This window comes from Orcinus orca, chromosome 5 (genome assembly GCF_937001465.1).
Source record: "Orcinus orca chromosome 5, mOrcOrc1.1, whole genome shotgun sequence".
Taxonomy (NCBI): Eukaryota; Metazoa; Chordata; class Mammalia; order Artiodactyla; family Delphinidae; genus Orcinus; species Orcinus orca.
The window spans coordinates 91,046,439-91,059,995 of record NC_064563.1 but is presented as its reverse complement, the minus strand read 5'-3'; the positions used below and the strand labels follow the sequence as shown (position 1 = coordinate 91,059,995).

The following is a 13,557-nucleotide window of genomic DNA, read 5'->3' as shown; positions in this document are numbered from 1 at the left end:
GGAAACCAGTATGTTTGGATAACAAGGGATATTTACGAGAATCACTTTGGTCCCTGAGTTCCAGGTGCTGAGCACCAGAGTTCAGATAATGAAAGATTCATCAAAAAACGTGTCCCTGTCTACTTGGATAGTTTGGATATGACTTCTGATAACAGGTGTTCACCTGGCAGGAGTTTGGATGACGACCTCAGAGCTTCTGATTGTGCTGGCCGTGAACAGAACCAGAAACCTCTTTCTGTGTGGCTCTACTAAGTCTTCACCGAATTACCTGTGCTTAACTTGGGAAAGAGAGTTTCATAAACCAAGACCAGAATCATGAACTTTCCTTTTTGTAGTACATGCTCATAAAGCCATACCATTTCCTCATGCCTTTGGTAAATTTGTAGATTAACATTATTTATTTATTTATTTATTCAGCGATGAACAGGAGCTAGGTCCAAAGACACAAGATGAATAATCTAGTCATTGCCCCCACAGACGTACATTCTATCGGGAAAAATAAACATGTAAATTTCTATGTAACACTGTGAAAATCACTATAATAAAGTCTGTGCAGGGAGCTGTACTTGTAAGGAAGAGGAAGTCTTTAAAAATAAGGATGTGTTGTATCTGTATAGTGTATTCTGAATATAGAGCACCCTCTTGCAGATGATTTCATTAGGTTCTTAAAGTAAGCCAGCCTCCAGGAGGGCACGTTGTCGAAAGCATGTTATTGTCCCCACTTCAGATGGGCCCAATAAGGTTAAGTGACCCAGACCCCCAAAGCTGGTAAGAGTCAGTATTACATCCCATCCATGGACTTCTGATTGTTGGACCATTGCCCCTTTCAGCATCCAAGCACTGACTTGTATGTAGCACATTTCAGTGCCCTGTTCCTTTCTGCTCCACCGGTCTGTGATTGTCTCACTAGCACCTGAATCCGGTCAGCTCTTACTGGCTACAATTCTGAACCCACAAAGTCACAATGCTTTTCATACTCGTGAGTTCCTGCATCTTTAATCTGGCTGCAGATGAAGCACAAGGCTCTTCCACTGAGAGGTAACGATGGCGCACGCGCCCAAAGTCCCAGCATCCTAGCACGCCAGAGCCTTAACCTGCTGGCTGCAAGCACACATCTGGGAGATTGGAAGGATACTGGGGCATCTCGCCGCCTGCTGGTCACAAGAATGTTACCGAGATGCATTAGGCTTCCTAGGCCTCCACATCAGCTGCTTTGGTCAAGTTTGTTCCCAAACACCAGCATGACATGTGGCTGTCATTTCCCCTGGGCTATTGAACGAGCGTGTTGACTTAAAAAAGTATACATGCACAACGTGAGAGCTGCGAGTTAAGTTTTATTGGGGGCAGAATGAGGACTGAAGCCCAGGAGACAGCATTTCAGATAACTCTGAGAAGCTGCTCCAAGGAGGTGGTGGGGCGGGGGGGAAGCCAGGATACAGAGGAGTTTTGCAACAAAGGGCAGGTAGTTGGGAATGTCAGAAGATTATTGCTAATTAAAGAAAACCAGATATCTCAAGTTAAGGAATTTAGCTCTTTTCTATGTACGGAAGATGCAAGAGTCTTGGCTCACTGAAATCATTCCTTTGATATGCACCTCAGCCATCTGGGGCCAGTATCCTGACACATCCTGAGTTTCCTCAGGGCTCACCGCAGGGAGTGGCTGCAGTCTGGCGGGCTGCTAGATGGCAGGTATTCTTTTCAGCCCTGAGTTTCCTCGGCTCACGTTTGAGGGGTATAGTCATTGATGACTGTGAGATCCTTTGTTTATTGACATGGCAGGAAATATTTCATTTCTCAAGCATATGGAAGAAGCAGTTGTCACAGGCCTTCCCTGAGAGCCAACACCCAGAAGGTCTGTCGTAAGGCACACGGGGTGCTGTCAGACTGGTCCTGGGCACCAGTTATCAGCTTAACCGAGAGGAAAAGACAAGGTATATTTTCCTATAAATGTACTGGTGGTTTTCTCAGCAGGCAGTTAACCCCCCCTTCCTGCTAACTCTTAGGTCAACTTTGGACTTGAGATTTTGTTTGCTTGAAGCCATGAAAAATATATCCATTCTTATCTCCATTTCATTAAGATCTTCTTGTGAGTTTCTATCTTGATATTTCGTTTGGAACATATTTCTCTGTCTCCTCTTTTGCCTGACTCTCTGTGCCAACTACCTCCCCAGTCTTGAAGGAGTGACCTTGTGCAGGTGATGTCCCGAGGGCCCAGAGCTCGGGGCACAGGGGGTGTCCCCTGTGTGGTGCGCCTACCTGCTGTGGTGCAGGGGTAAAACATAGCCATTCTGACTGAATTTCTAAGGTAGTTTCCCCTAGATTCTTAGAAACCTTGCACTCCCACTGAAATCAAATGAAAGCAAATTTTGCCTAAGCCTGAGGGCACAGCAGCATGGGGCCGCAGAAGGGGACACAGACTGAAACCAGAGGCCCAAGGTTGAAGCCTGGCTTGGTTCCTGTTACGGACTGAATTGTGTTCCCTGGAATTTCACATGTTGAAGCCCTAATCTCCAGTACCTCAGAACATGGCTATATCTGGAGATGGGGCCTTTAAAGAGCTGGTAAAGTTGGGCTTCCCTGGTGGCGCAGTGGTTGAGAGTCCGCCTGCCGATGCAGGGCACACGGGTTCGAGCCCTGGTCCGGGAAGATCCTACATGCCGAGGAGCGGCTGGGCCCGTGAGCCATGACCGCTAAGCCTGCACATCCGGAGCCTGTGCTCCGCAATGGGAGAGGCCACAACAGTGAGAGGCCCGCGTACCACAAAAAAAAAAAAAAAAAAAAAAAAGCTGGTAAAGTTAAAATGAGGCCATTCGGGTGGGCCCTAATCCAGTGTGACTGGTGTCCTTATAGGACGAGGAAATTAGGACACACAGAGACACTGGGGATGGGTGTGCACAGAGAGCAAACCCTGTGAGGACACAGGGAGAAGGTGGCCATGTGCACGCCAAGGAGAGAGGCCTCAGGAGAAACCAAACCTGCTGACACCTTGATCTTGGACTTCCAGCCTCTAGAGCTGTGAGGAAATAAACTTACGTTGTTTAAGCCACCCAGTCTGTGGCGTTTTCTTACAGCAGCCCTAGAAAATTAACACAGTGCCTTAGAAACAGACTACCTGGGCTTCCCTGGTGGCACAGTGGTTGAGAATCTGCCTGCCGATGCAGGGGACACGGGTTCGAGCCCTGGTCTGGGAGGATCCCACATGCCACAGAGCAACTAGGCCCGTGACCACAACTACTGAGCCTGCGTGTCTGGAGCCTGTGCTCCGCAACAAGAGAGGCCGCGATAGTGAGAGGCCCGCGCACTGCGATGAAGAGTGGCCTCCGCTCACAACTAGAGAAAGCCCTCGCACAGAAACAAAGACCCAACACAGCCAAAAATTAATTAATTAATTAATAAACTCCTACCCCCAACATCTTCTTTAAAAAAAAACAGACTGCCTTTGACAAATTTCCTGAGGTCTCTGAGCTATGGTTTGTCTTACCAGGTAAGTCGGGTTAATAAATCCGCACAAGATTGTGGAGTCTTAACAGGAAAGCGTCTCCCACAGTGCCTGGCACAAGACAGGCATGCCATGCCCGTCCCTGCACTGGACCAGCCCTGCTCTCAGTGGGCCTCTAAGCCAGGGGGAAGTTTCTGAGCTGCTGCTCTGCAGCCCTTGGGGTTCAGTGCCTCACGGCCCCACAGCAGTATCTGACTCAGCCGTCTGCACTGATCTCTTGGTAAAGAAGTCTTGGTGAAGAGGGCTTGGTGAAGAGGGCTTGGTGAAGAGGGCTTGGTGAAGGCCAAGAGTTAAGAGAATAGAGCGGCCCCTGCTCAGTGGGTTCTGCATTTCCTCGTTATTCGATCCTTGTGTGCAATCCTGCTTATTTGATCCTTGCCCTGGGGAAGGCTGACACGAGAACCCGAAGCTGACACAGAGCTCTTTGTCACGGAGAGGAGACCACAGGTGCTCGCCTTTCCCTCTGCTCGGCCTCCTGGCCTCCAGGGATCCTCCACGGGCTGGCTCTGGCTGGAGTCGGCTGGAGGTGCCTTGACCAAACCTTTCATTCTCATTTCCCCGTGATGACCAGAAGGTGGTGCCAGAGTCTCATACTTAAACATGGACCAGCGGATTTTTTAAAAGGCTGAAATGCATCAGGCTCAGGGCTGCTATGGCCTTCGTGCGGGCCCCTCTGTGTTCCAGGTCTTTGTCTCCAAGGGATGACTGCATTTGTGACCCTTCCCTCTCAGGACACAGTTTGTCACCTAAGCAGCAGGATGTGACCACTTTAGGAAGTTTTCTTACCCCCACCCCCAAATCTCTACCATTTATGATTCCTTCTCTGGTCCCCAACACTTACAGAGTACTTATTATATCCCAGGCCCTCTTCTAAGTACTTTACACATATTACTTTATTTAATTCCCCCAAATCTATATGAAGTTTTATTATTATCCCCATTTTACAGGGGGAGAGACTGAGGCACAGAGAAACTGAATAGGTTATGGCCAAATCAAGGGTACTACTAAATTGTCAGGAGTCCCAGTTAAGAATGGAAGTACCCCTGTGATATTGGCTTATTAAGTCATAATCAGCTATGAATATAAAAATGCAAATCAATTTGTGAGATGTGTTTTAGCCCATGGCTGATCATAGAGTCTGCTGAGCGAGGGAAGAGACCCAGGACTGATTACAGTTGTCACGATAAAAGGCAAAGAAAGTGGAAAAGGACAAAATGCTTCAAGGCCTTGACAGGGTTGCCTAGAGAGAGACTGAGAAGTTGAATGTACACTCAGAGGAGGGAAGACAGCTTCAGAGGCACAAGGCGAGGAGAAGATGACAACCAAGGACGGTGTTACCAAAAGCAGAGAAAGGGGCCATTAAGAAATAAACTTAGCTTATTTCCAGTTTTTACCCAGAGAAAATCCTTCCTAAAAACAACCTCCAGTCTCTTAACCAAAACATAAGCCCTGGTTTGTGTCTTCCTTATAGCATCCTCAATGTCGCAAGTATTTAGTTAGCTATTGTTACCATGATGCAAAACTGAGTACTTCATTACTCCCTCCTCTATACCATCCATGGTATTTTACACTTACTACTAATATAGGAACTATCACATTAAACTGTCATCGTTTGTTTACATCTCTGAATTGTGAGCTTCTTTGGATCACATTCTGGCTTTCACATAGAAATTATAACATGAGACTGACAGACTGCATTTGTAAGACAACTGAGCAAGCATTGGTCCAATAAGAAGCCACACGTGCTGCTGGAATAACTGTATATCCATATGGCAAAAGTGAACCTTGGCCCCTGCTTCACACCATATATAAAAATTAACTTGTGATGGATCTTAGATCTAAACATAAAAGCTAAAATTATAAAACAGGAAAGTATCTTGTGACTTGGGAGTAGGCAAAAGTTTCTTAGACAGGTCACAGAAACCATAAAAGAAAAGAAAAGATAAATTAGACTCCATCCAAATTAAGGAATTCAGCTCACCAAAATATGCCATTGAGAAAATTAATAGGCAAGCTACAGGTGGGGATAAAATATTCAAAAAGCGTATCTGACAAAAGGCTAGTATCCAGAATATATAAGTAACATCTACAACTCAACAATTAAAGGAAAAAGAGCAAAAGAGAGAATGGGTAAAGGAACTGAGCAGATGCTTCCCAAAGAAGATACACAAATGGCCAATAAGTACATGACAAACTGCCCAACATCATTAGTGATCAGAAAAATGCAAACTAAAACACTGTGAGATAACTTTACACATCCGCCAGAACAGCTAAAATTAAAAAGATTTATAGCACCAAATTTAAGAGAGGATGTGAAGCAAACAGAACTCACATACTTTGTTCATGGAATGTACAATGGAACGACCTCTTTGGGTAAAGATCTGGAAATTTCTTATAAAACCAAATGTAAACCTAACATATAATAAAACAACTTCACTCTTTGGTACTTACCCAAAAGAAATGAAAATAAATGTCCACAAAAAAGACTTGTATAAGGATGACCATAACAGCTCTATTCATAATATCCAAAAACTGGAAACAGTCCATTTATCCATCAATAGGAAAATGGATAAATTACAGTATATTCATACAATGGAATACTATCCAATGACTAAAAAAGAGAACAACTTGCTGATGCATGCAACAACATGGATGAATTTCAAAACCATAATGCTGAGTGAAAGAGCCTCACACACAAGAATGCATATTGCATGATTTACGTGTAATTCTAGACCAGGCAAATTTAATCTGTGTTTTTTTTTAAAAACAACAATAACAACAACAGTATAATTATTGCCTCTGGAAGAATGGGAGCAGGGATCGATGGGAAAGGTGAATGCAGAACCTTCTGGGGTGCTGGTAATGTTCTATACCTTGAGATGGGTATGGGTTACATATATACATTTGTCAAAACTCAACCAGTGTTCACTTAAGCTGTGTGCATTTTACTGGGTATAAACATTACGTCAAAGGGGAAACAGGTTGAAAACAAATACTGAACCCTAGATCTGCATGCTGAGATACTGAGGGGAATGTGTCATAGATGTTTGCAGTTGGAATTTGTCAAAAATATAAGCTGGATTGATGCCCAGATATATGGTAAGCAAGTATAGTAAAATGTTAGTGGTAGAATCTAGATGGTGGACATGCTCACTGTAAATTTCTTTCAGTGTTGCGATATGTTTGAAAAGTTTCATGATAAAATTTCGTGGTACAAAAAAATTAAAGAACTCACCAATAATTAGCCTCTTGATCTTAGTTTTTCAAGGTCCTGTTGACATGGTATGTCTTTGGTGATTGAGGCGAAGAATTTCTTCTTCCAGCACAGAAACCCTAAAAGTACAGTTCTCTAATGGACTAGACATCACTCTGTCCCTGAAAAAGATTTAAGCTTAAAGGGACAAATTTGGTGTCCCTTTATGACACCATGAGCTTATGCCTCTGTTGATACGCTTTTGTTACATTAACAGAAATGTTTTCTTTCCCGTTTCTAAACGCTACTCTCTGTTCTCTCTTGCCCCAACACTCTCCTGTGTAGGAATCTTCCTGCCATCCTGGACTGGGTGAAGACTCAGAAGCCTGGAGCCCTGGGTGTCAACATCATCACGTCTGACTTCGTGGACCTGGTGGACTTTGCCACAGCTGTCATTGAATTGAATGACCTCCTACAGGAGGATAGAGCTTTGGCTAAATGCTGATTTAACTTGTTATTTAACTTAATATTGAAGTTGTTGATCCAGGCTAGAGTTCTGAAGGGTTTCTTGTTAAGTTGGCACCTGGGCAGTGATGGTGAAGGGAGTCAGAGGAGGGGATATTTTTTTTTCCCCTCCTCACAGGGCCATTTGGATAAAATTACAGGGCTTTTAATTGCATTTTTCCCAAATGAGACTTTGTGAAAACTTAAGTCCGAGGGAAGAAAGCTTGTTTCATGTGATCAAGGTCAGCATCTCCCCAACGGCATATGATGTTGAATGTAATATGGAAGTGGGGTTTCCAGGTTCCACTGGGGTATTGAGTGTCCCCTAATTGGCCCAGTTCCCTGTTGTCTTCTGGGATGTTGTGTTGGAGGCAGAGAGAAGGCTGAAGCAGAAGGGCATTCCAAAGGAGGGCTTGTGGCAGGTGTGGACTGCCCTGTGCAGTGGCTCTATCACCAGCCTGGGGCTCTGAGGGGAGAAAGGCCAAGCACCAGTTTTCTCTAAGCGTGTTAAACGTCACCACTTCTTCCCCAAGAGTAAGACGTATTTATCACCAAGCTATTTCAGCCACAAGCTGTCTTGCAGTGCTTGTGCTGGTAATTGGTCATCTTCATTCTTTAGATAAACCGTGCGTACTGTCCTCGGTATCAGAAACAAGTGGGTTTGGAGCTGTTCTGTAACTCCTTGAAAACAAGACTACCTCGGGGACATTTAGGATGATGGTGTGTCATCCCGTGAGAAATACACAGTGTTGGAACACTTCCAGTTTGTGTCTTGATTGTTCTACTCTCTGCAGGTTGTTTTGAGCCTACTAATCACCGCTGAAGGAGAGCTTTGAAACTCAAGAGGGGATTTTTTTATTATTATTGATAAGAGGTGCTTATCTATAAAGAGCCCTCTTGTGTTTTATTTATTTATTTATTCTTTTATTTATTTATAGGTTAAGTATCTTCAGTGCTTCTTACCTCAAGAGCACTCACAAAGGAGCTTCCTGAACTTTTCTCACCCAGGCCAGATGCTGCCACGGTCCTCCTCCCCTCCACAGGACCACGCATCTCAGGACCATGAGCGACCTCTGACTCTACTATAGATGCTGTAGACGTCCTGCCCCCCACCCCAGCCCATCACGCTGGGGACGGTGTTCGTGTGTGGGTGTGGTCCAGACCCGAGAAGCCACTACCAAGCCGTGCACTGGAACAGAAGATGAAATGGGTCATGAAGAGCTCTCGGTTTTTAAGGAAAACCCTCTAGAAGAGCGATGAAAAGGAAGGTGCTAGAAAGAACACTGGCCACGGGAGTGTGTGTACTTCAGTGCTCCTCAGAACTCTCTGAGAATCCCTAAGGAAGTGTCGTCTTCTGGATCCTTAAGGCTGAAAGATAACACGGAATCCCGGACGGCTGTGTGCCTTTATACGGATGGTTGGACCACCTCCCAGCAGCTTCCCACACCTGTTCTCCGATGCTCATGGCTGGATTTTGCATGTTGCCTGCCGTGGGGGTGTCCTAGCTGAGCTGCTAAGAGCACATGCACACCCCCGACACTTGGTCTTCCAGCCTTTACATTGCTTAAAGTAATTTAAGCCCCAGCCGAGGACGTCACAACGCAAAGGCCTCTGGTTTAACTGTTCCTTCTCTTGCATTTGAATCCGTCTCCAGAGGTGGTTCTGGGATTTTATTGTCAGTTTTTTGAGGGCCTTCTCTGGAAAGGAGTGAGAAAGTGAGTACCCTCACTTTCTTAATTTTCCTTCGATTCTGATATTAAACTGCAGTGACAAGCTCTGAAATTCCCTAGCCTACCCTCAGGGTTTTATTTGTGTTGTCATTATTTCATTTTTGTCTTGATTTTAATACTTGGTCAATTGCTAGGGGCTAGATCATTTCCCTTCTTCAAGCCCTTTGTTACTTGGCAAAGAGATATGGAGGCAAGAGGAGAATTATTCTGCTCTGTTTTACTTGAGCCTTAGCTTTGCCCAGACGCTTGGTGCTATGAGGCCAGGTGTGTTGACAGGTATCTACACAGGATGCCAGTGACACCCAAGGGCTGCTGACTATTCAGTGAAATGTTTACTTGATTTTCTCCTTTAGTGTTAAAATATATCGTTGCACTTCACTTGGGTTGTAACATTTAAGTGCACCTCGATGTTCATGATGAAAAAGCACAGAAAACCACACCAAGGTCGCACGCATGGAGTCTTGCTTTTTGTGGAGGGGCCAGGCGCTCACTCCTTCCTGCTGCTTTGGGTTGCCAGCCTGGCCTGCATTCTGAAATTCTGCACAGGAGTTCTGGAAGATAGGAGGAAGATTATTTACAGTTCACCCTTGGTAAACACCCCTGAATTGGCAGAATTTCTGCCCCAAGACAAAGTTGCTTAATATATTGTAAAGGATGTGTGTGTTCTGCTCCCTGACCTCAGGCCAAGCAGGAGACTCAGTGATGGGACCGGGGGAAGAGACACTTTAGGTCTATGACTCATTCTGCAACTGCCAACAATAAAAAATTGTGACCTGATCACATCGCTTATTCTCACAAGGTCTTGGGATTTTTTGGATCAAACAAGGCTATCATATTTGCTCAGAATGAACTTCAAGATCAGTGAAAAAGCTACTTGATTGAGCAAAAGAGGACTTTAGTTTCACAGGATTTGGGGCCACATTCATTCTGAAATGTAGACTGAGATTTTCTTGGGCTCCCAGGACCACTTCCCACATGGCCACACCTCCATGGCTTCATGGCAAAGGGGACAGTCACAGGTTGCAGTTAGAGTAGAGCAGTGTTTAAAGGCTTGAACTTTGAGCCTTTTAGAGGTACCACTGTGGTTTCATGGGTACAGAAGATATTCTTAGGATTGGAGAAAGAGGTCAAGATGGAATTGATGGAAGGGAATGATAAATTATTGAATATTAAACTTTAAATTAATGGCAGATCTAAAAGGGTTATGCCAAAAATATTACGTATTTGCTGTATGAGACTCTATAGTAATTAAGTGTAATTATTTTCCTTAGTGCTGAGTCCAGACCCCTGCATTCTTGAGAACAGTTAAGCCATAGCCCCAACCCAGGATTTTATATAAACGCAAACAAAAACACAAGATCTGAGCCCAGGTAATGATCACCCTTAAGAATCCTACTTCTTCTAACATGACCTTATATTCTCATCGAAAAGTTTATATTTCTAGGGGCTTCCCTGGTGGCGCAGTGGTTGAGAGTCCGCCTGCCGATGCAGGGGACACAGGTTCGTGCCCCGGTCCGGGAAGATCCCACATGCCGCGGAGCGGCTGGGCCCGTGAGCCATGGCCGCTGAGCCTGCGCGTCTGGAGCCTGTGCTCTGCAACGGCAGAGGCCACAACAGTGAGAGGTTTGCGTACCACAGAAAAAAATGTTTATCTTTCTGTTCAATAAGACAATGTAGTGGAGCATTCTGGAATTAAATGCATTTCATGGTGGGTCAGGATTTTCTACTTTCATTTATTCTGAAGTGCTGCCCACAGAGATATTATTATTACATACAATCCAGCTAGGGGGCTTAGTGCTAAACTAAAGGTGGAGAAACAGAAGAGATTAAGCCTGAGACGAAACTTTTGCTTCCTAGGAAGCAAAAGCGTGATACAAATTTAGGCCATCTTACAGAATTAGTTCATGCCACAGATGAAGTTTCTGTAATGGCCTTCATTGGCTAATTGCAGACTTGCGCTGATAGGTTCTGGGAAATGGAACGGGCTAATGATGGGAGCACAGCCATGAGACCCCCCCCTCCCCTTGCAGAGCAGAGAAGCGATCCTGGACTGAATCTGCCTTGGGTCTTTCATCTGGAATAAAAATGCTGTCTGCTGTTTTGCAAACCACACTCAACTAGTTCCCCCAAAACATCAGGTCCCTAATAATTAGGTTAAATGCCTGTGTGCAGAGCGTGTACAGGGGCAGTAGTCTTCCTTGTGTGAGATGTGTAGAGATGTGTAGAGAGCTCATTTATCAAGAGAGTGGCTTAGGACGACAGACTTGTCCACCAGTGGCACCTTTAGTGACCCGTCAAATGAGATGAGTGGGGCTGAAAGCAATATCTGAGCTAGGGAGGTGAGCTTTCCCAAATACATGCTAAATAGTCACGTTATGCCAAAAGGAAATAAATAGAAACTGAAAACATAAAACGTCCAAACTGACAGGAAGTTTATATTGTATGGCATAGAACGTGGCTGTCCCCCTAAATTCCGCCAACTTCCCTGTACATCTATCTCACCCCTCTGCCTCAGACTGCTTCCTAATATCTGCTACCAGAGCTGTGTCAACTCAAATGTTGCCTTGGGACACACAGGAGTGAACTGATTGGGTGATAAGTGAATTAGCTGGAAACTTTACCCTTAATTCCAAATGATAGTGAACAGCTCTTTACTGCTCCGAGAGCTCCACTGTCCCCTTATCCTCTGGCTTCCCCAGAGTCCTACTAGAAATAATGACACTAATGGCACTGTCATCACTGAATTGGCCCTAAACCAGGGGAATAGTGTACAAAATGCTATTGATGTTGTTGGCACAGTCTTAGACACTAAAAGTATCCTAAGATAACGCTCTCTATCCTGCAGTGGATATAGTGTTCTAGTCTTTTCTCCAACAAAACTTGTTCTTAGGACTTTTCAAACTTGTTTCTAAGCCTCATAGTTTGGATAAAATATTTTCCTTCCCTTCACTGGGAATCCAATCCCACAGTCTACTGAGTACCTCCCATCAATAGTCTAGAGGCATTTTCCATATCTTTCCCTCTCATCTCCGTCATGGAATACACCACTGCCTCCTCTTGTCTCCTGGTCACCCTTGACCAGCTGCTGATTACTGTTAATCACAGGATGCTGGCAAAACTTACAATAAAAAGCACATACATTCAATGATGTGCAAATGCACTCTTACCACAGTGGTTTTTGCACTTTACTCTCCTCAAAGGCATTATTCTGCACCCCTACTTGTACCCCATCAATAGAACTTTACCTGATTGGACCCCAGACCTGGGGCCAGTACTTCATTCAAATAGTTGGGGCTTGTCACAAACTCTGAGCCCAACGAGAAGCACAGCATTTTGAAAAGACAAATAAGCCTTCCGTAGCTTTGTACATTTGCAGTTTTACATTTGTTATTAGGTTAGAGCACTAATAACACTTCAGTCATAAATCTATCGTATCAATATGATAAATCTTATAACATATTCTAGAAACAGTGGTACCTTACTGCTATTATACTTACTAATTTCCACCCTAATGGTAATAAGTATTACATGCAGATCATGTATGCATTATTTGTGTTGTGTATATGCCAACTGTAATCATTAACCTCACTGATTAGAAGGTACAGATTGTCAAAGTGAAAATAAATCTTGGTCAATTCAGATGATAATGTAAACCTGATAAATGCTCTGTTAGATATTATATTTTGTTCTTTATGCTTGTTTTATATGACAATGCATGCTGTTTGCTAAGTAAAAAAATAATACATTATACCAATTTTTAAGGTTAGAATGAGAATTTTACATATATGCTGCTTGATACTCTGAAATGCATTTTGTGGCATAATTATCTTATTCATATGCATTTCACATGGCTTTTTTCCCCCTAGGAAATAATTGTTCAAATATATCTCTCTCCATCTTTCTGGTAACCTGGATTAAACTGCTTAATTCAACCTAAAACATTGTAAAGCCAGAGTACCTCATTTTAACTGTGAAAAAAGTTTAGTAGATATGATGACATGATATCTTTTCTTGTATTTGATTTGAACTACCTAAATAGGCTTAAACCTAATAATAAATATAAAACTTTGGCAGGCACTTTTCCTTTGTTGGTATGCAAATTTTATGATTGGCCCACTTCTAATTTTGTTTTAAAAAGTTACTGACTCAACGTCAGTAAAATACCTGATTGGGCTTCCCTGGTGGTGCAGTGGTTGAGAGTCTGCCTGCCGATGCAGGGGACACGGGTTCGTGCCCCGGTCCGGGAAGATCCCACATGCGGCGGAACGGCTAAGCCCGTAAGCCACGGCTGGGCCACTGAGCCTGCGTGTCTGGAGCCTGTGCTCTGCAATGGGAGAGGCCACAACAGTGAGAGGCCCGTGTACTGCAAAAAAAAAAAAAAAAAAGCCTGATTATAGTATACTGGATGAAGACCCTCTCAGCTTTGTCTCACACATACTGGAATTAGTTGCACAGGCCTACGATTCCCAAAATGAGCTGTGCATGAAATGTACACAGTCTTGTCACCCATGCTTTTCCAAGCTTCACCCTCAGCACTTCAGCTATTTGTACTAGGCTTAGGCTCGATCCTACTTACATTCATGTTCTCATTTGACCAACACCTCTGGCCCATGTTACTCTGAGTGGTCACC

General features: G+C 44.1%; 1 protein-coding gene across 2 annotated transcripts in view; it reads left to right on the top strand.

Moving 5' to 3' along the window:
* PLCXD2 (phosphatidylinositol specific phospholipase C X domain containing 2) overlaps positions 1-13,101 on the top strand; it is a 49,523-nt gene extending 36,422 nt beyond the window's left edge. The window contains exons 4-5 of one of the 2 annotated variants that reach the window (XR_007477591.1): positions 7,038-7,438; positions 8,135-13,101. Coding sequence is in view for 1 of the 2 variants with exons in the window: in XM_004272072.3 (XP_004272120.1) it covers positions 7,038-7,197 (160 nt within the window). In the remaining variant the exon portion in view is untranslated. Of the gene's footprint in view, positions 1-7,037 lie in introns of both variants that reach the window. The other variant, XM_004272072.3, reaches the window with a different exon arrangement.
* Positions 13,102-13,557: the final 456 nt, after the last annotated feature.